At 42.5% G+C, this 27,036-nt stretch overlaps 2 protein-coding genes across 2 annotated transcripts; one reads left to right on the top strand and one right to left on the bottom strand.

Annotated features, from left to right (window-relative positions):
• Nucleotides 1–551: 551 nt before the first annotated feature.
• LOC306783886 (general transcription factor IIF subunit 2-like) lies at nucleotides 552–27,036 on the top strand (the record flags this gene model as incomplete). The annotated part of the gene is made up of 8 exons (XM_079277724.1): nucleotides 552–617; nucleotides 954–1,027; nucleotides 1,153–1,171; nucleotides 1,410–1,554; nucleotides 23,519–23,600; nucleotides 25,166–25,265; nucleotides 25,633–25,776; nucleotides 26,905–27,036. 8 exons carry the CDS (start codon nucleotides 552–554, stop codon nucleotides 27,034–27,036), a joined length of 762 nt encoding a protein of 253 aa, XP_079133850.1.
• On the bottom strand, nucleotides 12,815–14,407 carry kctd4 (potassium channel tetramerization domain containing 4; the record flags this gene model as incomplete). The annotated part of the gene is made up of 1 exon (XM_079277723.1): nucleotides 12,815–14,407. The coding sequence occupies one exon, from the start codon at nucleotides 14,405–14,407 to the stop codon at nucleotides 13,631–13,633; it is 777 nt and encodes a 258-aa protein (XP_079133849.1). The 3' UTR covers nucleotides 12,815–13,630.

The following is a 27,036-nucleotide window of genomic DNA, read 5'->3' as shown; positions in this document are numbered from 1 at the left end:
GTGATTTTCTCACTAGTCGGATGTCATTTAATTTTAATTGGCAGCCTGTGGTTCCCAAAACCACACACACCTGAGTCTTTGACTTAATCAAGACTTTGTCAGTTGCAAATTATTCCACACGGGCGACTCGACCAGATATTGTTAGAATTCAAAACAACCTTTGAAATTGCATCATTTAAATAAACACTTGAGAAGGAGATATAGCCTCACATGAAAGAGTTTTGGTAACTTTCTAATCATGTACATGAAATTAAAAAAAAACATGCAGGCCGACATATAGTCCCATTAATAAAATTGTGTCGGTGCAGGTTGCGAATTAGCAGAAGAAGAAATGGGTGTCCCTAGAATAAAGGAGGAAGTAAATGAACGAATACACACATAACTCAACTGCATAATACTTCCGATGAAGTATTTCCGTCCCTGTGTCATTTATTGTGAAAGAGGTCACAGGAAGTTTTATTTTGTAGTACTTAATAGTGCATTCCTGACTAAACTGAGAACGCACCGTGGTCGCTCTTGCTCACCTTGTCCGGTTAAACGACAGTTAAACAATGGCAGACAAAGCGGAGGTTAATCTAACTGGAGTCAAACAAAGTAAAGGCGTGTGGCTTGTTAAGGTTTGTTCACCTGCACAGGTACTCATTCAACCAACGGAACGTTAGTTTGTTTAGTTAACGTTATCGGTTGACGTTATGCTAATTAAAACGTCACCCATGTCGAAAATAACAATTTGATGGAAATTCATCGTCGAAGCTCTTGTTGAGTGACATGTTAGTACTTTGTGTGTGTGTGTGTGTGTGTGTGTGTGTGTGTGTGTGTGTGTGTGTGTGTGTGTGTGTGTGTGTGTGTGTGTGTGTGTGTGTGTGTGTGTGTGTGTGTGTGTGTGAGTGTGTGAGAGAATACAATTAATTCTACAAGTGACCTCTTAAATTGCCATATCTCTCTCTCATCAGGTTCCCAAGTATTTATCTCAGCGGTGGGACAAGGCCACAGAAAAGGGAGAAGTTGGAAAGATTACCATCGGAAAGTACGTTGAGAAGATGTTCACGTAGACACGTTTAATACATGTTGATGTGCATAAATCCTGTCCTCGTGATTATCAGTATGTGATGGACACGTTTCTTTTTTTTTATCTTTCCATCCACCTGACAGGAAGCAAGGCAAAACAGATGTGAGACTTCTTCATACAATACTGCACAGACAGCCAAGTGTTTTATTGTTGTTTTCATCCACTCATACTGCATAATATTTGAGTATTTCCCATCACTATTTGCTGCTTCATTGAACAAACTTCCTCACTGCGGTCAATACGGTTTCACCATATCACAGCTGACCTTATCTGATGAGTCAAAGAGTTGTTTGTTGGTATGACTAGTCAGCAGGGCCTTGACTCAGCTGTGTCTCTCCAGGTACGATTCACCCTGAAAGAGGAGCTGACGGCCCTGGGCGCTGTGGGGGAGAAAGATGCTTCACTGCAGGTCCCGAGAGAGCATCCCTTCACTATGCACACAGTGGGTGGACAGACCATGGCTGTCTTCAGCCAGAGCGACACAGGTCAGTCTTCAATTCAGCTTCAAAAAAGCTTTTTTGTTTACAACGAATGGAGAAAACCAGCACTGACGGGGACTTTACTCGGGTTAGTGGCACATTACAGATTGATCTGTCCTTCGTTCCTCTAGTTTCTTTGGTTCTCTTGCTTTGAAAGAAAGCTGCTGTTGATGGATTCGACATTGATTGCACTCATGAGAAATTCATGACAATACTCGGGAGTTGCTTCTGATAAATGGAGGCTGTTTGCTGCCAGGCATTATGTGTCATGCATGGACATGAGCCAGAGGGATTTGCATCAGACCCCGAGCTTAAAAATAGCTGCTACTGTAAGGTTCGGTGTATGAGTGTGTGACCTGATGAATTACAGTAGATTAGGCTGTTGCTCTTCATGTGATACTTCTATTTGATTGCTTTCATTTGTCAGACCAATACAAGTAAATCATAATAAAGTCAATTCAATTATTCGTTGAAGGCAATCAAAAGGGAAATTACAGAAAATTAAACATTTTTTAATTGCCCCTGAAATGAAACAAACAAAAATCCCATAATTCAGTGATGACTTTAATTTAGTGAGAATGTAAATAGATAGCAGGGTGCAGGCTGTTCAAATTAGTAAAATGTCAAAAGAAATCCCCCCCCCCCCCCCAAGGGTGCCAGTGCTCCGTAACAATTAAATGACTGCTTCTCGCTGTATTTTCCAAGCACAGCTCAGGGTGCATCTTTGCTTAAAAACAAGAAGCATATTTTGAGCATAATCACCAAAGTAGTTTGATGCTTAAATACTGACTGAATGGCAAGTTGCTCTAGCCATGACCGAACGTGTGAATAAATCTCTATTGGGGTTTGGAGTGTAAAAAAGCCTGTAAGTGCGACAGGACTGTACATACAGAGCAGCAAACACACGGCATGTTAAAAACAACAGGGACGTTTCTTGGTGATCAAATATTCTCAGCTTTTACCAAAGCTAACCGCACAAATGTACCGCTGAAGGAAGGGCTGCAGCAATCGTAACCCTGCAGCAGAATCAAAGGTTGGTGTTGATGAGGTGGGACTGTATGGCAGAGAGAGTAGTTCAGAATGGGGGAAAAAAAATGTATGAACAAAATATTTGGCAGACAACAATAGTGGTTAAATAGGCAAATCCATCAGGTTCAGGGTTCACATGATCTGTGCCGGTGTTAGAATTGAAAGTAGAGACACATTCATGTTTGCTCTCGTGTAATCTTTAACTGATTGATGTCGATGGCACTGTGACGGTAGATGTTTTTTGCTCAGGATAATGAGCAGTTTTTATTTCCCTAGTGCTTTGTAAAGAGTACTGATTGGTTGGCTGGAAGGGGCCGCTGGTGCTGAACCATGATGCCGATGGGTGGCTGTCGATTCAGACGCCTTTACCCAATTCGGTCATATGTTTAAATAAATTGCCACGCCTGCAGTTAATGATGTTTGAAGATAGTGTGTTGTTTTAAGTGGCCAAAACGCATCTGTGATTAACTTTGGTGGTTCGGATCTTCAGTAAATCTGCAGTCCTTTTTTTTAAATTTTTTTAATTTTTCATTATTGTGTTTTCAGTTATTGTTCTACTGTGACGCAATCAGGGTCTTGTCCAGGTTTTAGTTCAGTAGTGAACTGTATCCTACTTCTACACAGAAAAGAGTAAAGACACCTAACATGAAAACACCGTTACGCTTTCGAGGTGCACGTTTTTGTACAAGGAGCGAAGGGAGTTTAACAGGAATGATCTCATTGATTTAAATCGTGAGTAACAGCCAAGACAAACAGGAAGACGTGAAGATCATTTTCTCATTAAGCAGCTGAGCAGACGGGAAAACAAGATGCAGGCAAAGCTTGGAGCACATGGATTAGATTATTCCTGTTAGCAGCTGAGGACACGGCAAGAGAAATATCGCAACACACTTGGTGGTAGCAGAGAAACACTGGAGCACTTTTGTTTTGGTAAATGCAACAATGACGTATCTTCACTCCAATCATACAATAGACGCGCTAACTCTGACCTATATCGGCTGTGGATGTAGTGTAAATGTTTAAGTCTAACTCGATGCAATTCAACAGCATCACAAACTGCGGCCAGTTCAGTTTCAACAAAAAGAACATTCTTACTTTCACGACGGTATGATTTATTGAAAAGGCTGCTGCTTTAGACTGCATTATCCAGTAAACTGGCAACTGCGGGTAAAACCACTGCTAAACTAACTAGCTGCTGTGGTAAAACCACTGCCCAGATGAAAGACGAGCCGACTGTCTGCATGTCGGTGCCATGACAAAAGATGGTTTCTCATCAGCTACATCTCTAGTCTTCGTCAGCAAACGGTGCCTCAGAACTTTAATGGAAATTGAAATAAAGCTTTCTCTTTATCAGGGTGCATCCTACAGCCACAAGGTCTATTCTATCACCGCCCTCGTGCACTTTAGATTCAACCCACACTTACTTGTGCATTAATAATACCTCCTACATGTGATTATGGGTTTTTCTCTTTCAGATGTTTCTCTTTTTTTAGCAACACTAGTAGAACTTCTAAAGCTTCGGGGTTTTTAATACAGACGTCAGAGAGGATTATCAATCTAATATTCATGTGTTTGAGAAAGTGGAAACAAGGAAATCACGGGGTGTAAAAACAACAACAACCTCTTTCTGAAATGTGTCAGTGCTCCAGGTGGCTGGCTTGACTCTGGAAACAAGAAGAAGGATGATGTCCTCTGAGATGTGGTGGTGTGTAGTCTCTAGTTACCTGACCGGCACTCGACTCCTCGCCCACAGAAAGGTGTACTGTATGGCACCGGTCTCCCACTCACTTTCGCAGTCTCACTCTCTCACTCACACACACACACACACACACACACTATTTCCAGCCTCACTGTACTGAGGCTGGAAAGCTGCTGCTGACGCCCACTCAAAGTTGACTGATTATTGACACCTCGGACGGAGCATGTCTTAAGAAGAATAAATTAAAAATCTAATAAAATATATTATCAGCCATCATCTTCCTAACATTTACCTTTTTGCTCGTAAAATAAACATTTTCTGTAATCGCTTTATGTCAAAAAGGCATAAGACGCCATGAAACACTTCATGTCACAATTGTCCAAAACAGGATATTATTCTGCTTTTAATATAGAATATACAACTTTTTACAGCAAAAAAAAAAAATGGCAACATTGTGAGAGTCCGTTCTTTCTTACTTAATAATTCCTGTATTTTTAAAACAAGATTCTATTTTTCACTTCTCTACCATGACTGCAAGCTACACCGCTTCTTCAAGTCACTCATGTGACGATCCGATTGTCCTGATAATGTAAATTCACCACGATCAACTAATTGAGTGGTTTTAAAAAAATAAATTGCGATCTTCAATTCTATATTGTCCCATCCTTTGTGTCAGAATTACCAAATTTAGTACAAAGCACATATCTAATATAATATTACGGCACCAGTATTGTGTCGAGTGACGTCAACGATAAACCATTAAGCGGTTAACCTCAGAGCATATTTCTGACCGGTAACATACGCTGGTTTATAGTTTTAATTTCCGGTGTGTTGGTTACCGAGAGGATGCTACGACGCCACATGTTAACCAAGTGTTCAGACAATTTATAAGCTCACAAAAAGTGACTGATAAATAGTTGTTTGACCAAACAAGTGCAGGCATTTGTTCCTATACTTAACTCTAGGTTAGCCCAGTCTATGTCCACTTGTTAGGAAATATGTAATCCAGCCAGCCACGCCGTTTCTAATCCAAACATTTTCAGACTCTGTGTTTTAATCCATTCCTCCACCTCGTACAAGTATACAATCAGCCAACAATAGCGAGAGCTTGCTCACGGCGACTGCCAGTGATTGATACGTACGCGCATGGTGTCTGACATGGCTTTTGTCCTGTAAGGCTGCTAGCTCCATGTTCCTCCGTTATTTCCTCCCCTCATTGTTCTGCTTTGTTTCCGGCCCGAGGACCAGGTATTGATTAAGAGGTTGCTAAGCAACAGGCTTAGTTGCCACAGAAAGCGTGCAGCGGGGAACGGAAAGCCAGATGTAATGTGCTGCTGTGTTACAATGACTTTCCTTCAGCTGCTGTGCAATCCTTGAGTCCTTTAGAAAATAGCTCCAGACCAAAGAACAGAGTGTATGCATTGGATTCAAATAGCAGGAGGAGAACGCTTCCACAACCGGTCACAACGTTGTACTTAAGATGTCTCACAACACTTGATGAAGTCACCAACGTTTGAGTAACACTGACAAAGACTCGGCTGTTACTCAAACCAGGAAACAGACATTCACAAGAACACCACCAGACCTTTTTTAGCCGCTGACAAAAGCAGAGATGTAGGCTAGAATTAAGACTCAATATGAAATTCAGTAATGTTTGCGTAGTTTCATTGAAAAGGATGAACTGCGATTGTCCTGTTGCGTTGTTATTTGAAATCCCGGTGGTGTAGCGGCATCATCATGCGCAAAACCGTTGTAACCGTGCAGGCTGCTGGATCCTGTGCAGACTGTCGTAGATGTTTTTATTGAAGGAGTATGTCTGGCTTAGCTTTGTAGTTTCATTGCTCATGAATCGCTGAGGGTTTAAAGAGGAATATCTCTTGACCGGAAACCTCTTGTAAAGCATTTAGTCAGACGAGGTAGTCTAGCTTTGAAGATTATAGCTGAAACTGTTTTTACTGAGAAATTGTATTATGGGGTCATAAAATGTGTAATATTGTGTGTATATGATGAAAAAATATGGTCACGCTTAAAGGTTCTCTGTATACAATATTCAGAGCATTAGTATAGCAGCAAACAGCTGTTTGATTTGAGTTATACCTGAGCAGAGAATGAAGGGGCTCGCTCTCTTAGCTGCTGGCTCAGTGGAGGCAATATATGGTCTTGGTATCCAATTTAGCACCTTTTTTTTTCCTTTTAAGAATTCCACCTCTACTGCCCATTAAAACCACCGTCTTTTACTATCTGGACCTGTAGAAACTCCATTAATGCATCCTGTTTGAATCGTTTTGATGGTGAGTGATGCGTGTTCGCACCACGACCGTCACCTTTCTCTTTGAATCATTGAAATATAGGAAATGGTACCCAGAGAGCATCATTGTCTATTTGTGCAGGCAGATGGTTTTGTTGCTGCGCTGTCGGTACGTAAATAATGTTCCGTATGTTACCAGAACCAAATGGTCTAAATTTGTGGATTGCAATGTATTGTTTGCAACCCCACAGGTTCCTAAAAACATGCAGGTCTCACATTTTGCTTTGCCCTGCTGTCACAAAGAAGCAGGGTGCTGAATAGCTGTGACTCAAGGCCTGCTATTCTCCTCAGAGATGCATGTTTGTTGTTGCCCAAGGTGAAAATAGGAGAGTGAGCCAGCCATTGTTTTTGCAAGAGAAATGTCATCTCCGCTCTCGTTTGTGTGCTGCCTCTTGAATTGAAGGTTTGTCCGTCCCCTGCTGTGCTCCCACACAAGAGACACGTGGAACCCAGAATAATGATAGAGGGCTAAAGTGTGACGCTCTGTCGCCAGCAGAGACAATATGCCCCCCCCCCCCCGTCAGCAGGTTGTTGAAAGACTGAAAAGGTTAAAGAAGAGTACAATGTAAGAAGATACGGGGGAGGAAACTTATTCAAACCATGTTTTCTTTGAAGTTGCAGAGACGAAGTGTTGAGATGTCTCTGTCATGACCCGCTGCGTCTACAGAGCACATTGTGTTGAATGTCGTCTGAGAACCAGGCAAGAGAGCAAAGGCAGCTCTGGACCATGGTCCAATGTGCAACGGATCACGGAACGCACGGTTTCCTCCGTGTCACGGTTTTTGTCACGGATCGGATCAGCAGAAAAAAAGGGAGCAAATCTAACTTTTAGAGGGTTTTTTTTTTTTTGCCGCCGATACAAATTGCTGATCTCCGATAAGCCACATCGGCTGATACTGATTTTTTTTTTAAATTTGTATTGTTATAGCAGCAAGGCCCTAAAAATAATTTCAACCGTTCTGAAGTCAGTGTACACTGTAAATTCTTAATGTTATCCTTTTACTTTGTTTTAGTCATCTATAGTGGTTATTTGCATAATAAACATGATTAAGAAATTAAAGATTATATCCGTACGGATCAACGACGGTCCATTTCACCACTAGTCAAATGCTGTGATTTTATATTTTTCTTATAGCTTCATCTGAATCTCTTCACTTGTAATTCCATCAGGAAACACTGGTATCACAGCTCACATTTTATGAATCCATCTTTTCGTATGAGCTTGTTCTGTTATTTCTCTCTCGTCACTGCTGCGATTCGAATGAGGAGTCCAATTTACTCCCAACTTTTTGTTAAATTTTTAGAGGTAGATCGCCGAGTGCCTTTTGTTAAGGAGTCATGCACACTGACACATTATGATTAGAGCAGTGCATTAGAACGCTTTATTAGACATGTAAGGATAGCTGTCCACAGGTCACACAGTCCATATGGTTGTATTACTTTTGTTTGAGATGTCTGAGAAAGAAACTCGTTCTGTGGGAGGATTTTACTCGACGGTAACAAAACTTGCTTCACTCGGCCTCCAAAAAAAAATAAAAAAATCTGCTCACCCACCATTAGTCTGGCTGTCAGTGGAGAGTTGCTGCTTTGCATGGTCCAAATCAGGCCTGAGCTGAACATGTCGCGCTCAGAGCACTCTCCAATGGAGCAGCGGTGCCTGAAAGACAACTGTGAGGCTGTATGATTAATGCTGCGTACTGACTGTCGGGCTCTGTGCAGAGTTGAGGTGCGAGACTTGCAGCAGCCTCCAGTTAGTCACAATTCAGGTTTGACAGGCCGGTTTAGAAGGGGAAATGCAAAATGTTCTCACAAATTTTAAATTTGTCATAACGGTCATAACATCCTTTTTAAGGAACGGATGTGTGGTAGCGTGCAGATAAATACTCTCACTGACTAAATGTTTTTCTTGCAGCTATACGTATTTTTATGCACTTACTTAATTATTTTTATGACAACAGAAATGTGATTTTAAGCATTAATTCAAAAGCTAAACATGCATTTTTTTCAAAAGGTTGGTCCACGGAAAGAAAGTTTGGGAAACATTGCCCTAAAAGTCCGAAATGATTGGTTGAAAACAATGCATCATTCATAACATCTCTGTAAAAACAAAATATTGGTATTGATTTTAATGACTCAATTTACATAGACGCACACAGAAACATGGACACGCACCGAGTGCGTTGATTGCTATTTTCACACTCGCAGTAGGAAAGTGGAGGGTTGGCTCTGACGTCCTCTCTGCTGAGATCCTCATTACGGCTTCTCTCTCTCTCCGATCCGACTTTGTTACCGCTGCTGTTGCTCTGCTTTCTTTCTGTTTTTATCGACTTTATCGTCGAGCTCAAATGTATGCAATGAATCTGTCGATTAATCGATAGAAACACTGAATACGTTTTGTTTGAGTGTTGGACTGACAAAACAAGGAATGTGAAGAAATTCTATGAACTAAATTATGAATCTATTGAGAAAGTAATTCAGATTATTAGAGAACATTGTCCTTGTATTGGCACCACCAGTAAATGGTGTCCAATTTCTGTCCAATTGAGATCAAAGATTCAGATTGAACATTACTTGTTTGTAGAAATTTCCTGAAACAAGAGGGGAACTAGATCTATCGCACTTCACTGGCAGACTGTTTCAGTCTTTCGGGCTGAATTTGAGCCCAAATGATGTTTGATGGTGTTTTTATACCTTGAGGAGGAAGTTCAGTTCACAGAGGACACTGTTTAAAAGAAACATTTTCATGAAAGCTTTAAAACATCAGCTTCAACATAAAAATAAATGTATTAATGCGTGAAAACTATTCTTTATGCCTGCCCCCCCTGCCTCATCTCTTTTCTGGAAGTGAAAATGGTTGCTGCTGCCTCTTTTGTCTGAGCTGAGAGTGGAAGTGAAAAGAGTCTGACCTCTCCTCCTCCTCCTCTTCATCACACTGTCTCTTCCTCTGTATGGAGTTGAAAGGTAAAAATCTGAGGTATGTTAGTCATTTTCTAAGGCAGCGATAAGGAGGAGTGTGTGCGTGTGTTGAGTTTGCCTGGCAACAGGTGAAAAGAGCGAGATGAGACTGTTGATCGTAGTGTGGTTTGAGCTTTCCTCACCGCGGTTGCCTCCTCTCTCCTCTTCCTATCGCCTGCACCTCCTGCCTCCCTCATCAGCTGCCTTTTGATGGGGCGTGGATCACTTTGACCCAGCGACTAATAAGTGAAGCAGTCACCGTCGTAAAAAATGTATGAACCGGATCCTCAATTTAAAAAAATAAAAGGTTAGATGTTGTTGACGGTGAAGTATCCGTGCCAAGGGTGACATCGGAACAGCAACGGATCCAATGGGTTTATCTCTTCTTGAATGCGTCCATGTTTCATTAGTTGCACGCGGTGTTGCATGTGTTTATTGTCTGTGTGTGTGAGGCGTTGGCGGTGGAAGAGGTTCGCCTGATGTCAGAGGTTGATGTGGGTGTATGAGTCATGACGGGGGTGGTGGCGGCTGGTCCTACGGTTTGACGACGGTGCCTGCTGGAGCAGATGGTTTCAGTCACCATGGAGGGGGGGGGGGGTCAGCTAGAGGTACAGCGAGAGAAGCTGTTCATTTCACGGTGGTAACTCCAAGAGGTGTTCAAGGCAGCGCTGCTACAGTTCCAAGCAGAAGTAAGAGGCGACGTTTTTACGAAGGCTTTTTCCATAAGAATCAACTCTGGAGGAGATGAATGTTTGGAGCGATTTCAATTTAAACATTTCCACTCCCACAAGGTTCCATAAATGGATCATGACGTATCCCTGCTTCACATTGTTTGGACAGAAATCAGGCGAGACTTGTTCTGTTTGCTTTGGCGCCGGCAACATTGGGCACTGCCAAACCAGCTCTTTTGTCCCCAAACACACCAGTATTAGCCTTTTTGTGCCACAGTATAACTTATAATGTGTGGTAGGTCGACCTACCAGTTTTCACTGCTCTAAAGACCTTCAATTAAATGGTGCTCAAATTCACTCTTTGACGTTCTCTTCTCTCCGGACATGAATGTATTTAATTTGATATTGATTTATTTATTTAGCGTATGTATTTCATTGCTTATTTATAGGTGGTTTCAAACTGGGGCATGTTTTTGAAAGGTGTTGGCATTTTCCAGGCTCTCGAAGTCTATTCAAGGATGCAGTGGAGTTGCATTATGGGACATGTAGGATGCTTTATTTGTGGAGCTTGAGTCATACTAGATGGAGACTAATATTTAGGATATCTTGGTCTATTCTACATCGGGTTTTTTTGGGGGGTTGATACCAAATCAAGACTAAGACCAGAGCAGTGCGAATCCCACACTGCGAGACACACTTCAGATAAAATGAAAACCGTATATAGTTACTCCTCAAACCTTCAAAACGTGATCTTGAGACCGATCACAAATACTACAACACTGTTCAAAGTTCAAAGTTCAAAGTAGCTTTTATTGTCAATTCCTTGCATGTCAGGACATATAAGGAATCAAAATTACGTTTCCCACTCTCCCACTGATGTCTGTTATTATTATTGCTTCCTTTTTACTTAAAATCAATTGTTAAGTCATCTTGTCAATCATTTCACATCGTAGTTGGTAAAATACTTCCATCCAGAGAAAGTCAACTTTGTCCCCGTTTTGTTCATATGAACTAGTTCATTGAGGTTGTTCTAAGCTCAGGGCATTGCCGTACCACCTTAAAGAGGGAGGGGACTCATTTGACAACTACGGTATTACTGAAGGAGGAAAAGCAAACATTTTCACTCCACATTACTTGGAAAAATAGTATACTACTGCTAAGATTGATGATGACACACATCCGAGTGCGAAGCAGAGAGATAAAAAGAGGTTCTCCGTGAGTGAATTCATCTCACAGACCGACCTACTTTTTAAAATGCCAAATATCTTTACTGACACTGGGAAGGTCTGAAGGGGCTCCGCAAAGGCTTCTGCAGGTGGTGTTGCTGCACTGTGGCGGCCGCCAGCCAGTACAACTTACTGTCGAGATCCACGGACCACACCCTGAGTACACTTCTACATCACTGCAGCGAAGTGAGAACCTCCAGCTGCTGGGGGTCGATTTAAAAACAACGTTCACAGCTGATGTGAAGGTGGTCTTTGACAGTTAGAAGCTCTGAATATTGTGTTTGTTTCTCCAAGTTGTAGAAATAGTGACTTCAGGATCAGCAGTAGTAATAGTCATTGGACGGGGCTAGTTTGGTTGTTTCCTGTAGTGTTAACGGGCAGAATTGCATTATTTTTTTTAACCATTTTACACCACAGGGTACATTATTTAGATAACACACTCTACATGAGGCAGCTATACATTTATATCAGTTCTAAATGTGTATATCTTATACTGTTTATAAGCCCTCAGAAATATCTCGCTCTGTCTGCTTTCCATACCACCTCTGGGGGGACACCAGATATGTATTTTTTAAATCTTTTGTTTCCGAATAGCGTCTTATAAGCCCTGCAATTAGCGAATATATCATACATTGTGATTTTGGTGAAGTCACGGTCATGTTTTTAAAAGGCCTCTTGATTTCTGTAGGTTTCTATCGTGGACAATCCTCCAGGCACTGGTGGATTTTAAAGCCACATTCAAACTGAGTTCTCTAAAGTGGGACATGGACTGATATCACTCAAGGAGCGGCAACCCAGGAGCTCCGACAACTAATATGCGCGTCGACGAAGAACATGCTGCACGTAGTGTGCACATCTTTGTCCCTGTGATCCTTGAATGTTCCTGCACACCGTGTAGATTGTTCCGGACATGTAAAGCAGTGTTTATCACATGCAGAGATGTTAAAGGAGTAATTGCATGCAAAGAAAATGTTCGAGTTTGCTAAAGCTGAATGTGTGAGCCAGTCCAGGGTGTCTCTCCCACTCATTCTTTTTATTTTTTTTATCAGAAGATTCTGGAAACTTAACACGGAATAATGCTTTCGCCGGCCTCAGTGTTTAACAGTAACGCAGTGTACAGACTGTAATATTATTAAAAGCAGCATTCGACAGGCTTCTTACACCAAACGATAACTCAAGCGTTAAATGGTACACCGACTTTTGCAGATACACTCACCAACAGTTTCAGTGTCACTTTTATTTGTAAAATATTCACATTGAAAAGTAATCGGCATTGTTGTGGCACTGACTTCACAAAGGCTCACAGCACGAACAAACACAGTTTATTGAGTGCACATGCATCATGCTAGATTCAAAGCCCTTTACAATAATCACGGTTCTTTGCACTTAAACTCCACTTGTGAACTGAGAAACGGTTTGTGTTGCTTCAGTGTCATTTTTGGGTGCGGCGTTTTAGTCCGTCCAAAAAAAAACAACCTCAATGCACTGTGGTTTATCCTCCAGGCTCCAAAGAGGCTAATAAACTAAACACGAGCTATTTAACCGACTAAACACAGCAGCACACACGGTGTATAGCTACACACACACTCTCTCTCCCACACACACACACACACACACACACACACAGACTGTAGTAAAAGCTGAATGGCACAACGGTGCACATCACGGCTGGTTTTTGAAGGCTTCTGCGGCTGTTGACAAAGCCGCAGAAGCAGTTCATGTGCAGAGACGACTCCACTGATAAAGCTGTCGATGTTCAGACTCTTTTATTCCTCCGTCTTCTCTATGGAAAGATACACCGTTGTCTTGTCTTCCATATTACAGAGCTGTACCTATCATGTGATATCCTATCGAATGCTATTTGGCTATCACAAATGCTAAGTTCATCCGCATCATTCTGAATTATATGAATACAAGCTTATAAAGCGGTGTGAAGGTTGACGATTCCCCCTCTGTTCCCCAAACTTATCACCTCCCGTGTTTGCAAGCCAGCATTGTGCAGTAAAGATATAAACACTGTCCTGCGAGACAGACCGAACCCACCTGTTCTCCTCCCACCCAATGACGCATCACAGCTCAGCACATGTTACAAGATCTTCAAGCCAATACCTTACGTTAGCGGGGTGGATATGAAACCAGGCTCTACTCTCTTCCCCTCTCTGCCTCCCCTCTCCGCCGTCTGCTTTCCTTCATCCTACTTGACAAAGTGCAGGGCCTCGGCCGCCACCACAGAGCCTTTGCTGCTGTCGAGGCTGGTGACCAGCTTGAAGCCCGATTTCAGCGCTAGCATCACCGTCTCTAGTTTCAGACAGTCAAGTGTGCACAAGAATGTGCTGTCCTCCTTCAGCACGAGGCGCGAGCCCGGCTCCGACTTGATGAAGTGCCGGAACTGGATCACGTTGGACGACACCACGAATTCTTCCGGAAAGCTGTCCAGGCGGCTCTTGGAGATCTGCACCAGCCGCCCTTTGACCTTGTCGAGGAAGGTGGAGTCACTGCAGTACACCTTGAGGCCCTGCGACCTGTCGTGGCTGTCCGTCATCTCCAAAAAGGCGGCCTCCCGCTGGGCCGCCCTCAGACTTTCCCACTCAATCACGGCTTCCACCAGTTCACTCAGGCGGTAGAAATCAGCCTCCCGTCGCAGCAGCCCTGCCTCCCGGAAGTCGTCGGGCAGCTGGAGCTGTCCGGTTCGAAGGTAGTTGAGCACGTGGCGAAAAACCGGACCATCTCTGTCAATAAACGGGTTGCCCATGGAATCGGTGTGCTGAACCGCCTTCTTACCGTTGGCCAGCTCTTCCAGAAAGGAACCCTGTTGTTTGACCAGGGTGGTGCGATGGGCGGTGTACAGGAACCCCCCCACGTTGATGGTGATGGTACCTGAAGAGGGCTTCTTGAAGCTCTTGCTGGGCTGCAGCAGGTCCGGATTGATGTGCCTCAGTTCACTTTCCATCCTTCTGAGGTTCCATTCCATTCTCCAGTCACCCTCTCCAGCCTCGACCCAGCCGCCTCGGCGCTGGTGTGTCTGCAGCACAAATCGAGTCTGTTTTTTTGGGGTTTTTTTCTTCTGTCTTTTGGATCTGGCTGCGTGAGTCTGTGCTGCTGCTGCTGGGTAACTGAGAAGGTGTTGTCAGCTGTCGTCCAGTGAGAGTGAATGTGTTTGAGAGTGTGTGATGGTGGATGGCTGAGTGATGTCTGGCAGACGAGCTACAGTGAGCTGGGAGCTGGAAACAGACTGGCTCTCTGTGCTGCTTGGTGTCCCTCCTCTCTCTCTCTCTCTCTCTCTCTCTCCCTCTGTCTCTCTCTTTAAGAGTGGGTGTGCAGACAGCGTCACTTTCAGGGAGGAGAGAGAGAATATATGAGCAAACGGAAGAGTACGGACTCCAGAAGCTCTTTCTTTCTTGCTCGCTTTCCTTAATTATCGGTGATAAAAAGGTGCAGTGCTGAGCTGTAACACACACACACACACACACACACTTTCTTCACCGGGGGGGATTGCTTCCATCCTTTTTGTGGTGTGAAATTGTCTCAGCTTGTTTGAGTCTGAATATGGAACTCCTTTTGCAGCCTAATCGATCTGGTGACCGCAGTGCTTCAAATGAACTGGAATTAAATTGAAAGGAATTCCAGTTTGGTTGCATCTCTGGTGGTGACGGGGAGAAGTAGGCTGCTAGCCTTACATATGTTAATGAAAGCAACAGGGAATGCATTTATGTATGCCATCCTGTTTGCTTTCTTGCACAGGTAACAAGCAGTCCTCTGTCGTTGTGAATGTTGCTTGTGCATTGATAGTGTGTGTCCACTGGCTTTGGGTTTCTGTGGAGGAAATGGACCAATTACGGTCAATGGTGGTCTGGTTATGAAGGAAAGGTTATGAATTGGCTCCTGCGTTGGCCTGGAGCCGTGTGTGTGTGTGTGTGTGTTACAAGTGTTATTTCAGTCAGTCCATATGGTTTGTCATTTCCCTCAGATATCTTCTTTTTTAGTTTTTTACACCACAGAGGCAATGCCAGTCAATTTGTGTAATTTCTCGGCACAGGAGTCTGACAATGACGAAATACCTGATTTGTGGCTGTATTCGTCACTGCAGGGCAGCAGAGACGGCATATCATTTATGTATCGCGTGGTCTACAAAACATCAATACATCGTGAAAACAGTCCATCCCAGTTTTTCTCAGTCCAAGGTGGTGTCTTCAAAATTCTTGTTTTGCCCAGCCACCATTTCAAACCCCAAAGATATTCAGTTTATTAACATAAAAGACCAAACAAACCACCAAATATTCACATTTCAGATGCTGGAAGTAGTGATTTATTGGAATTATTTACTAGATTATCTCAAGAGTTGCAAATTTATTTTCAGTCAATTAATCAACTAATTGTTTCAGCTCTAGTAGAGTAATAGTTATATATAAGTACAGAGATTTGGTTTCCGTTGCATGCGCCTGTTTATCTAGCAACACAAATGAAAAAGAAGCCGATTTCTACTTTTCTGAAGGTGTTTGGAGGTTAAAGCTTACAAGAGCAGCAATTGTTAACAGTACAGTAGGCTTTAATTATACTGTATATATCCTGCTTTATATAATTGATCGTGACCAAAACCAATGTTGTACGTTACAAACCGCATCTCAGAAGACGCACTGCACCCAACTAGGACCACACCACTTGATTTCAGTCAAGAGACTTCATTAGCGCTCATGAATTAGCTTAAAGGCAAAAGAATTAACTGAAACTTTGAGTTCAAACCCAGCCGGTTCCTGAAATGCTGCTCTCTCTCTGTGTCTGTTTATCCGCGAGAAGATCCCAGCGTGACGGCTCACTCCGTCTCTGCTGTGATTTTTCTAATCATAAGCGATCAATCATCAGCATCAACAACACTCAATTGGAATTGCAAACGAGGCCAAGATGCAGCAGAGAGGATTGTGGGAGGTTTGACCCGCTTTCTGCCAAATGTTCATTAAAAACTGGCTCGTTGAGGACGATCGTTCTCTTCAAAGTCTGTGAGAAGCTGTTTGTCACAGCTGTTGTGTGTCTCTCTATCAAACTGACAGCTCTGGATGTTCAAATTAAATTCCCAAAATTGTGTTAGTGAGGAACCTTTTTTTTTTTTTAAAGGTAGTGAATTATTCATAGAGCTGCTCCAAGAGCTTGTGGCGTAACATGGAGTCACTGACTGCTGTGAAGCTGGCATGGCAACCACTTAAAATAGGGTCTTATATGAGCTGTCATGCTCTTGCTTTGTACATTATGGAAGTCTATCTACTGTGTAGAGTCTTTGTGTTTGTGTCGGGTAATGTTAATCTGATCTTCTATGGCGATCTACAGTCATATAGGAAATACAACCTGAACAGGGATGAAGGATAAACTCATAGAAACAGCAAAGTCAGACATGGTGCCAGAGGTAAAGTACAGCGACAAGTTGTTTCAAGTGTTAAACCCCTCCCGCCAACACAGATTGTCCAATCGCAGCGTAGCAACTGTCTCTAGGCTCAGCAGGCTTTATTCTCTCCATGTTAACGCAGCATGTGGCTGCAGTAACGTTGATGCACTGCATTTAGAGGAGAGAATAAACTGTTTGTTTGCTCTAACCTAAACTGCAATCGGTCCAGACTGGCCCAGAGACAGAATCCCAGTTGATCCTTTGAAATTTCCTCTAGTGCCACCATAAGGTTGTTTATTGCACTCGTTTGATATTTTCATTCATAATCAAATACCTGGAGAACTGACATTCACCTGCACTTCGTGTTTACTGGCAGTAAGCAGCTGTGAGCATGCGAACAGGCTAAACTGAAATGGTGAACATGGTAAACATTTTACCTGTTAGCATATTAGCACGCTGATGTTCGCACGCAGTTCAAAGCACTGCTCTTAGTGCAGCCTTGTAGAGATGCTAATGCTAGCTCATCTGCAGACTTTTAGTCTGGCTTAGTTTACTTCACATTATTAAAATCATATCGCACACACAAATCTCGCACAAATTGTGACTTGGCCAGTAAGATTATGTAACACACGGACACATCATACATTCAACCATTTTTTAAAGTTGCTCTTTATTCTTAAAATGTTTTCCTGTTTCCCTATTTTCAGCGTGAGAAATAGATAGCAATCGAATCCACTAATGATTAAACAATCCGGTTTTCTCTGAGTAGCTCTTTGAAGCCAACTCGTTGCGGTAAGGATGCTGCTAGTCCATGTAAAAACCATAACGAGTGGGCTGACTACAGTTAGACATCGGAAAATCACTTCAAAGTGAATGACTGGAATCATTAAGTTTCCTTAATGAAGCAGCCTCTGGGCTGAGCTCTAATGGAAAATTATATTTGGAGATCCAATCAGTGACTTCACCCCCCCCCCCCCCCCCCGGCTTTTGTTGCTTCCTTGTTGTCACCATGCGTAGACAAGACTAATGTCACTACTGTGTGTGTGTGTGTGTGTGTGTCTATTTTACCTTTTCTATTGCAATGTATTATACCCGATAAGAGTAAGGTGCGGTCACACATTTTTGGAGGGGCCGACATGTATTAGGATGAAGCTAAGCTAACGTTTATGCACCAGATGCCTAAACTTGGTGCACAAGTTTAGGAGAGAATTAGGAGAGTTCAACCTATTGTGTTTCATCAGCAAGGTTTTTCCAACATGCTAGAGCAGCTATTATACACGACGATTATGCTTTTTATAGCAGCCGTATCATTAACTCATCACATGAACATGTCCTCTATCGAAAGAGATGGTTTACATTGATCGTATTGAAACAATTTACAATACCGGATAATACGACCTAAACACAGGGAAATAAAATAATACCTCCAGTGTATATAAATCAAAACCAATCAAGTTCTAAATGCGTCTTTTGAACTATATTTTTGTTATTTTCAATTTAAATGTGTGTTGACATGGGCTACACAATACTAGAACAGGTTTTCCAGGCACATATTTCCAGTCGTTTTTCCAGGAGTTTGTGTATTATTCATGTCGTTCGTCTTAAAATAAAGGTAATTTTCTCCATACAGTTTATTTCATTGACTGGTGCAGTCCAGTTGTCCTTTGTTGGGGGGTTTGCATGTCGCCATGTCCATGCGATGGCTTTCTTGCCACCAGCCAAAAATAAATTTCACACATTAAATAATCGCCTAATTTTATACATAATCCATGAAGAGACATTTAAATGCATGGCAAACTAGCATATTGTCAATATTTTACAGAAAGCCCCCAAAAATCTTGTATTCAGGGGAGCGGTCACGTCTTGGTAGAGGAGACCCTCCTGGCTTTACTGTAGCTCACATGCCTCAGATCTGAGTGTGTTGTGTTCGAGCAGTAAAGGAATCATACAAAAGAAGTCTTCTAGGAGAGTGATCTCAGAGCAGGGAGAGCTGGGGTCACAGGAACCGCCTGAGGCAAAGTAACCGAAGCGGCTCATGAGGAGAATTCTTTTTGCAGACACTGAATGGCGCTTAAGGTTAGTAAACCTTCAAAAGGGAAGAGCTGCTACGGTTTCACAGTACTGAGGAGCAGCGTCTATATGTAGCATGACCGATGTATTTGTCTTTATTGCTCCAGCCCCAGTATAATACGTAGGCCCGGCGTGTTGGAGAGGGTAGTTTATCGAGGGACGGTGCCGGCGGTTGGAGGCCTGGTGGGCGACGAGCTGTTAGTTGTGTTTAACATTAGGAAGGTCACAGCTTTGAGGAAAGCGTCCGAGAGCAGATGGAGGTAAGAGATGAGCGCGAGGGGGTGGACGAGCGACCTCCTCACCCTCTCATCTGTCGCTCTCCTCCTACTGTCTTCACTCAACTATCTTTCACTTCTCTACTCTTTAAGAATTCGCTAAATGCCTTGCCATGTCTTAAATACAGTTAATACAAATCGAGCCTTTTCTATCCAACTATTTATTTATTGTTTTCCTGATTTCCCATTGATTTAAACTGCCTATTACCTTTTATTTGTTCAGGAATAAGATGGTAAAACCATTCTTTTGATAAAATGATGATCTCTCCGTATTATTATGGCAAACTTTAATAAGCTTCTTTACTTACTCTCCTGGTGTAAGGGACTGTATTGACGTAAACGTTGTGGTTTTGCAGACAGAATATGTCGGCGTCGCCATGAACCCCAAATCATCAGTCGGCGTCGGATTTAGTCCCACTGGAGCAACTTTTGTTCTTCAGTTGTTTTGTCTTGATTGCAGATTTGAACTTTGATTTGAACGCCCTGTAGAACCACAACCTACTGTTTTTACACTTTGTACAGATTAAACAAACAAGGTAGAGGTTGTGTTAGCTGAATTTAGTTACATTTGGACAGGCTATCCGTTTCCAGTCCTTGTGCTAAGCGTCTCTGAAGGACAGACATGAGTGTGAATGACTAAAACAAATTCAACTGAGTGAATGTGGAAAATATTGTTAAATTCTCTTGTAGGTGCTTTTAAAGAATGGATGAGTTGTGGCCCATTGCATCTGTGTTTTTTATAAATGAAAGCAGCAGAAGCTGTCTGACAGAATTGAAATCCACCATGTGGCTTTATCAAAACAGTTGTGATTTTAATAAGCGGTTAAATCTCCACCTCAGCTTTTCTTCATCAGATCGACCGATGAAATCTTATGCATCTCCTGAACGACTGGTGCGTAGGAGAATTAGTGTACTGAAGGTGTGGACCAAAACATTGATCTAGCACTCAAGAGTTTTCTAGTGAAGCCAACGTGCAAGAGTCTATTTATCTCAAGTATTCCTCTCACTCGCTGACGCCTTGAGCTGCGGCCAGTCCACATCCAATGTCAGTCCTCTCTGTCTTTCCATCTACAGCAGGTGTGTCTCAAACAGTGTCCCTCTGGATCCTGGAGAAAGGAAGACTTGCAGGAGGGGAAACAGTCCCCACTTCATGGCCTGTATAAAATCAAGCAGGGTGTTTGACTATGACAACTGCACAGCGGGGATGTTTGTGTGGACACATGTTTCTTGTGTGTGGGTGTGTTTTAGTTTTTTTAGACGTGTTGCTGGCAAGTGCTCTGGCGCTCACCAGCCAATAATTGCACATAATTGCATCCATTTGCGGGAAAGGCAAAGATGAACATCAGTGAGATCTGTGATACGAACCGCGAAGCGTTTGTCGCCTGCAGATTAACGGCTCGTAAAGGAATGGTCGGTGACACGCGATGTGTCAGGTGGCATGTGATGGTTACTATGGTGACCGTGGCCCCTGCATTTGTTCTGCTGTGGTTAACACTGAATACGTCAAGACGGGGTTTCAATTGAAGATGAGGGTGGCGATATTCTCTATTAACGCATGAAAAAAAAAAAAATCACAACAATGAATCCATCCTTTTGAAGTATAAACTGATAAATTATATTTTATTCCTCTGTGCCACAGAGATGTGCTGTTTGAAAACTAACAATTCAGTGGAATCAACATGGGCACTGTGGTTGTTTGGGTGTCATTACTGCTGTAAATTAAGCACCAATTATTCAGCAGTTAAAAAAAGCTAAACTGTTTTCTTCGATTATTTATTTCAACGGATGGCTAGAAACTACAGCGCACAGCTGTTTCTGCAAATGATGGAGTCTTCAAAAAGAGTCAAGTACTCTGAAGGATCCACAAAAGGAGTTTGGAAGTTAAAAGGTTTTGTGAGAGAATAATAAAAACGGAGAATAAGATTAGCCTTATCCTTGCTGTTAACAGTTTAACATCTGGGGTGTATTTCAAGTCGTTTCCCATAAATTCATTGAACACGCACACGCCAATCAACCAGTTTTGCCACTAATAAGGTCAATCCAGTGCTCTTAATTGATGCGCGACGAGGCTTCCCAATGAATAATAAATAATCAGTGACTTTACAAGCACAACTTCAATAGATGGAGACATAACTAATGCATTTTGGTGTGTTGGAGGACCTCAATGAGACGAGAGCAGCACACACAGTGGTCTAGGCACCTTTTGTTATCATTGCATTATCTGTGGAAACACCGACTAGGGAATAAAAGACGCGACGGAGCAGTGGAAGCCGTCTGACGGGTGATCCCGCTGTGCCGGCGTCATCGGACTGATGTCTCTTCAGATGACGCTGGAGAGGAAAATACGTCTCTTCCGACGTGTCTTCTCTTTACGTTTCGCCCCCACGTGAGTGTGGCGGCCAAGATGCGAGTGAGGGAAGTGTGAAGACAAGAAATGCAATTGCCGTGTATTATCACAGGGTTTATGAATATTGTAAGAGAGCGTTAAAATAATTTAGACAGCCCCTCCACCCCTCCTCCACGGCTCACCTGGACCTTTTTATATCTGTCATCAATGTCTTGCCACCCATTTGTTGAACTCTACCGCTCCCTGTTGACGTCCTCTCTGTCTTTTGCCCTTTATAGTGTTTCTCCCTCTGCTGGTTTTGGTTAACCGGTGGGTGTGAAATGTATTGCTTCTCCAGACCTTTATGTGTCCAGATACAAACGGTGCCAAATCATGCAACAATGCACAATGGACCGAGCTGCTGCCAATACAACGCCAACGCTCGCCAACTGGACTCATCGTTCTGATTTTGGAGTGGAGCAGAAGAGGCATCGCATGTTTCAGAAAGAGGTTGAGGGTTGGACGGATGAATGAAGGCGCCTTATGAAAGAAGGCCTTGAAAAATGAATGCAACAAATGAAAAATCCATGTTCAAGGTAGATCAGAAATAGGTGTAAATTTAAGAGGAGTTGTGAACGGTTTATGAAAGACTTACTGGCAGTGGTGTGTGAAGTGGACCACCACCTCACAGCATGGACCCTGGACTACTTCAATACTACTTCACCAATACTTCACACTAGTGCTGGGCCCGGTATACCGGTTAGCTACGTACAGTCGCCCACTTCTCTACAACCACGGACCTGCGGTCAAGTCGCACAATGGAGCCACACCTCAGCATAACGGTGCACTTAATCAGTACTTTGTAGAGGCACCACTGACAGAAGTTCCAGCTGCAAGTATTTTTCAGGCTGCTTCTGCCAGCTGTCCACACCTGGATTTAGGCAATTTTCCTGCAGATGCTCTCATGCTGTGTCGGTTTGCAAGGCGAAGCGTTGGTAGATTTTATGTCTGAACATGCATAAACTATTTTTTCAGCCCAAGAAACATTATGAAAATTGATAATTTAAAGCTCCCAGGGTCCAAGTTGTTGCCTTCATATTATTTCTTGTTTTCCAAAAACGCAAAGATATTCAGTTTACAATGACACAAAACGGAGAACGGCAGCTAATCCTCATATTTGAGAAGCAAGCACCTGAAACTGTTTAGTATTTTTTAATTTTCTGTACGACAGCATGCTGCATCTGACCTACAGTTGGGCGATATTGAAATTACTACTTAGGATACTGCTTAAAAATAAAATTATAATGAAATTATTGTCCAAAGAAAGCTGAAAAGAGACATAGATGAGCTATAAATATATATTATATATTATATATATATTGGTTTGTGGACCGCCGTTTTGAAGCCTCTCGTTCGTCGTTTTGTCCGTCGCCATCTTGGATTGCGGCCATCGCCATCTTGGCTTTTTTGCAACCAAGTGAACGGAAGTGAACACATTTGAAAGGCAGCGGATTGACGTCTGGTAGAGTAGCAACCTGTCAATCACAAGGTAGCCCCGCCCTAAAGCCTACTCCACTTTATAGTCTATTTTACGCTAAATGGATCATAATTTACTAAATGAGCATCATGCTGTATTGACGAAGACTTAAAACCAGCAATTGAGACCATTAACTCATGTTTACTGAAGTAATAAATCAAGAGAGAACTAGTCATTTTCTCATAGACTTCTATACAATCGGACTTCTTTTTACAACCAGACGAGTCGCCCCCTGCTGGTCAGTAGAGGAAATGCCTGTTTAAGACCCTTTGGCATTGCTTTTCAGGTACTTCTGTATTATTAAGTGTGGATATATAGCGACTATATGATTATAAATATCCCTTAAACAGTTTAATGTATTTTCTAAGTTGTCTATGGGGTGTTTTGCTCAAAGTATATAAATTATTTAAGCAGGTTTTATTCAAAGAACCGTTTTGTTCCCTAACAAACTGAGATCGTCTGTGTATGAATTGAGCAGCTGAGTCTCTGTCTTCATGCAGATGGAATCAGTCTGGAGGGGATGGTGGTGCACAGAGCTGAATGCAGACCGGTCGTCAATGAAGACTACATGAGGCTGAAGAAGTGAGTGAACTCTCAAGTTGTTCAGCTCAGAAACGAGTTATGGTTGAGTTAGAATAACGGGATGTAGCAAAGAAAATGATCGGTTGTTGTTTTAATGATGTTCTTGTTATACTGATGATATGGACGTGCATCACGTCGGCGCTCGGCAGCAATCTAACCGCACCATGAATTACATTTAAACACTGTTTTCGATATCTTTTTAGGGAGATAACGTCATAAAATATCAGACATTTGAAGCTTCCTTCGAAAACCTCAATCAAGGCTTTAAATATAAAAAGATAATTAAAATTGATATCGCCCTAATGTCTTCAGCCGCTGGACTGGTTGTGAGCAGGCTGTGTTCCCGTGTTAAAACACGACCATGTGCTCCACATGTAGTCGGATACTCATATTTTGTTTTTTAATGTTACGATTAATGTCGCAGCACTTCACAACCTGCACTTCACAACCTGGACATCACAACCTGTGTTCAAATGTTGTGCATTAATTCCAAGAGGAGTGGAGACGTTTGACATGTTAATTTGTGTAAACTAAACACTCGAGTCCACTCTGCCTTTTTGTTGAAATGGTTTCTGTCTCCTCTTCATCACAATCCGTTATTCCAGCGAGTCAGTGCATGGCATTGCTATAGCAACAACATCACTGTGGCAGATGCACTGCCACAATACGACCCAAAGAAAACGCACAACGCGGTCTCCTTCAGTGTGTGTGTGTGTGTGTGTGTGTGTGTGAGAGAGAGAGACCATTTCTGTGCCGGTCATCTGGCTGGGATTCCCTTAGACGTTACTCGATGGTACTGCGATGTAGAGTAGAGCACACACACTAAACTGTGTCCACTTGTATTTGATTTCTCATTTGACAAGGAACGTTTTTACTTTTCACTCAAGTTTTTTTTTTGAAATCTCCCATTTGGGTGGCAGCTTACAAATGTCCCTCCATCATGGCAGACTACGGGATACGCAGGACATCGTGTTATCAGGGCGTCTGTGTTTGTGGACACAATTCAAGAAAACAGTTTCAGTAGTAAAGTGATTTTATAGAGCACTTACAACATACATGTGCATATTACAGAGGAAAAACACACAAAAACATCCATTTAAAATGCTTTAAGACACGTAATTCATTTAGGTAAGTTATATTTGTGTATATTTCTCCACTGATTGTCACTATTGTCATTAAAATAGTCCCGAATGCTTAAACATGCTTCACCAATGTCTTCACCGGCATGTCGGTCAATGGTTCATATTTGTTTATGAATACATCAGACAGTTGCAGTGCTTTGTGTTTTAATATTTCTTCCTTTTCTGTTTGTGTGGCCGTCAGTTTAAATGAAATGTGTCCAATGACCAGCCGAGTGGAGGTGAATAAATAGAAAGCAGAGCAGCTGCCATCACTTATTTGGTTAGTTTGTCCTCACGGGGCTGACAGTTGTCTCCTTGCTAACAGGCACATCTGTCGGCACAGATCAAGTTGGACCACAGAACTCACAAAACAAACTTTATCACCCTGTGTGTGTGTGTGTGTGCGCGTGTGAGCGTGTGTGTGTGCGTGTGTGTGTGTGTCAGGCTGCAGCTGAAAGAGTCCATGAAGCCTCAGCGTTTGTCACAGCAGCTGGAGAAAGCTGTCACTACCATCTTCAAGCCAGTGGCCAACCACGATTTCAATGTAAGAACGTGTGTGTGTGTCTCGATCTATAGGCTCTTGGCAGATCGATCGTCATTTTTATTGAAAATGCCAAAAACATCGCTGCTTTAAGCCTGTCAAATGTCAATATTTGCTATTTTTCTCAATTATCCATGACGGTAAACTAAATATCTTTTGAGTTTTGGATGGTTGGTCAGACAAAACGAGACGCATGTATACAAATATGCGCTAAATTCTTAAATTATGATTTAAAAAAACGGATGCATCCTAACTTAAACTGATCACATTGTGCTATTAGAATCAAACCTGAATGGTCAGATTCATTAGTTATATTACAAGTGTTATTGTTTTTAATGTTGGTTGTATTAACAACAAGTATGAATCTCAGTTGGAGCATGAGAAGAAGAAGAAGTCCGAGGGGAAAATGGTGAGGGCTGAGCGGCAGCTCGTGTTGGACATGCTCTTCTCTGCCTTTGAGAAGCACCAGTATTACAACATTAAGGACCTGGTGGACATCACCCAACAACCTGTTGTAAGCAGCACGCACGCACACACACAAACATACATGTAACAGCAGCGTAGCTGAAAAAACACACACAATACACCTGCCCACTATCCACCTTGCTTTGTTATTTCGAACAAATCGCCCACGGCATGACGTTCATGCCTGTTCACACTATCTTTTGTGGTTGAAATTTGGGCCAACGTGCGCACATTCACATGCACACACACTCACGAAAATGGGATGAATCGATACAGCGCAGTGGATTCGTTCCAGCTCGCGGAGAACAGGAATGTGTAGGTGCTGATGAGACCTCGAGGTCCTCCTCTCCCTCTGATTGCATCTGATTGCATAACCATCAGGTGAGTAGGAGTCAAACGCCGCAATACACTCCACACCATCGTTTTTTTCATTAAAGCACTTGGCTGACACTCAAATTAACTGAACTAAAGTAAACGAAATGCCCATTATGAAAATCAGGTGCAGTGGGCTCATTCCTCCCAGCTCAACGGAGACCCCCAGTGGTCGTTGGAGAGAATAGCATCTCACACAGAGCCTCCTCAGTGTTAGACTTTAGGTTTGTGTTGGATTTATGCCTGTTCATGACACTAAACTGTCACTACAGAAGTGAAAAGCAGATTAAAATGAGCAGCAAAGTAAAAGCAGAATTCCAGCGAACTCACCATTTAGTATAAAAGTAGTGTAAGACTGGTCAGGGATTTGATTAAATCTCACGCTTCCATTCAGACTGCAGATTGGAGCATATATCATATAAATATTAGTGCTGGGCAACGATTAAAATATTCAATCGCGATTAATCTCATTGTTATGGAAAAGTTCAATAATTAATTCAAAAGTAGTGTATTGCGCACTTTTACTTTAAAAGTACTGCTATATGAACAAAAGTGCAATGACATTTGGTTCACGAGATGCAGGTAGCATGTTTTATACTTAATGTGAATATAATTCATACTTTGATGTGTGTGTGAGAGAGCGAGAGAGAGCATCTAGTCAAAGTCATAGCAGTACATCATTAAAAGTGTCAAACTCATAAGATAGTATGTCATGTGTTACATACTATATAAACCAACATGCACCACGTGTTAAAGTACACTCTGAGGTTTGTCACAGTGTGTTTGTTTCACCCCGTTTCTCCAGACCTACCTGAAGGAAATCATGAGGGATATCGGGACGTACAACAGCAAGGGGGCTCACAAGAGCACCTGGGAGCTGAAGCCAGAGTACCGGCACTACCAGTCTGCTGAGGAGGAGGAGATGCAAACAGCCTGA

This window comes from Melanostigma gelatinosum, assembly GCF_949748355.1.
Source record: "Melanostigma gelatinosum genome assembly, chromosome: 10".
Lineage (NCBI taxonomy): Eukaryota > Metazoa > Chordata > Actinopteri > Perciformes > Zoarcidae > Melanostigma > Melanostigma gelatinosum.
The sequence above is the reverse complement of the archived record's forward strand: the minus strand, read 5'-3'. Positions and strand labels throughout refer to the sequence as shown.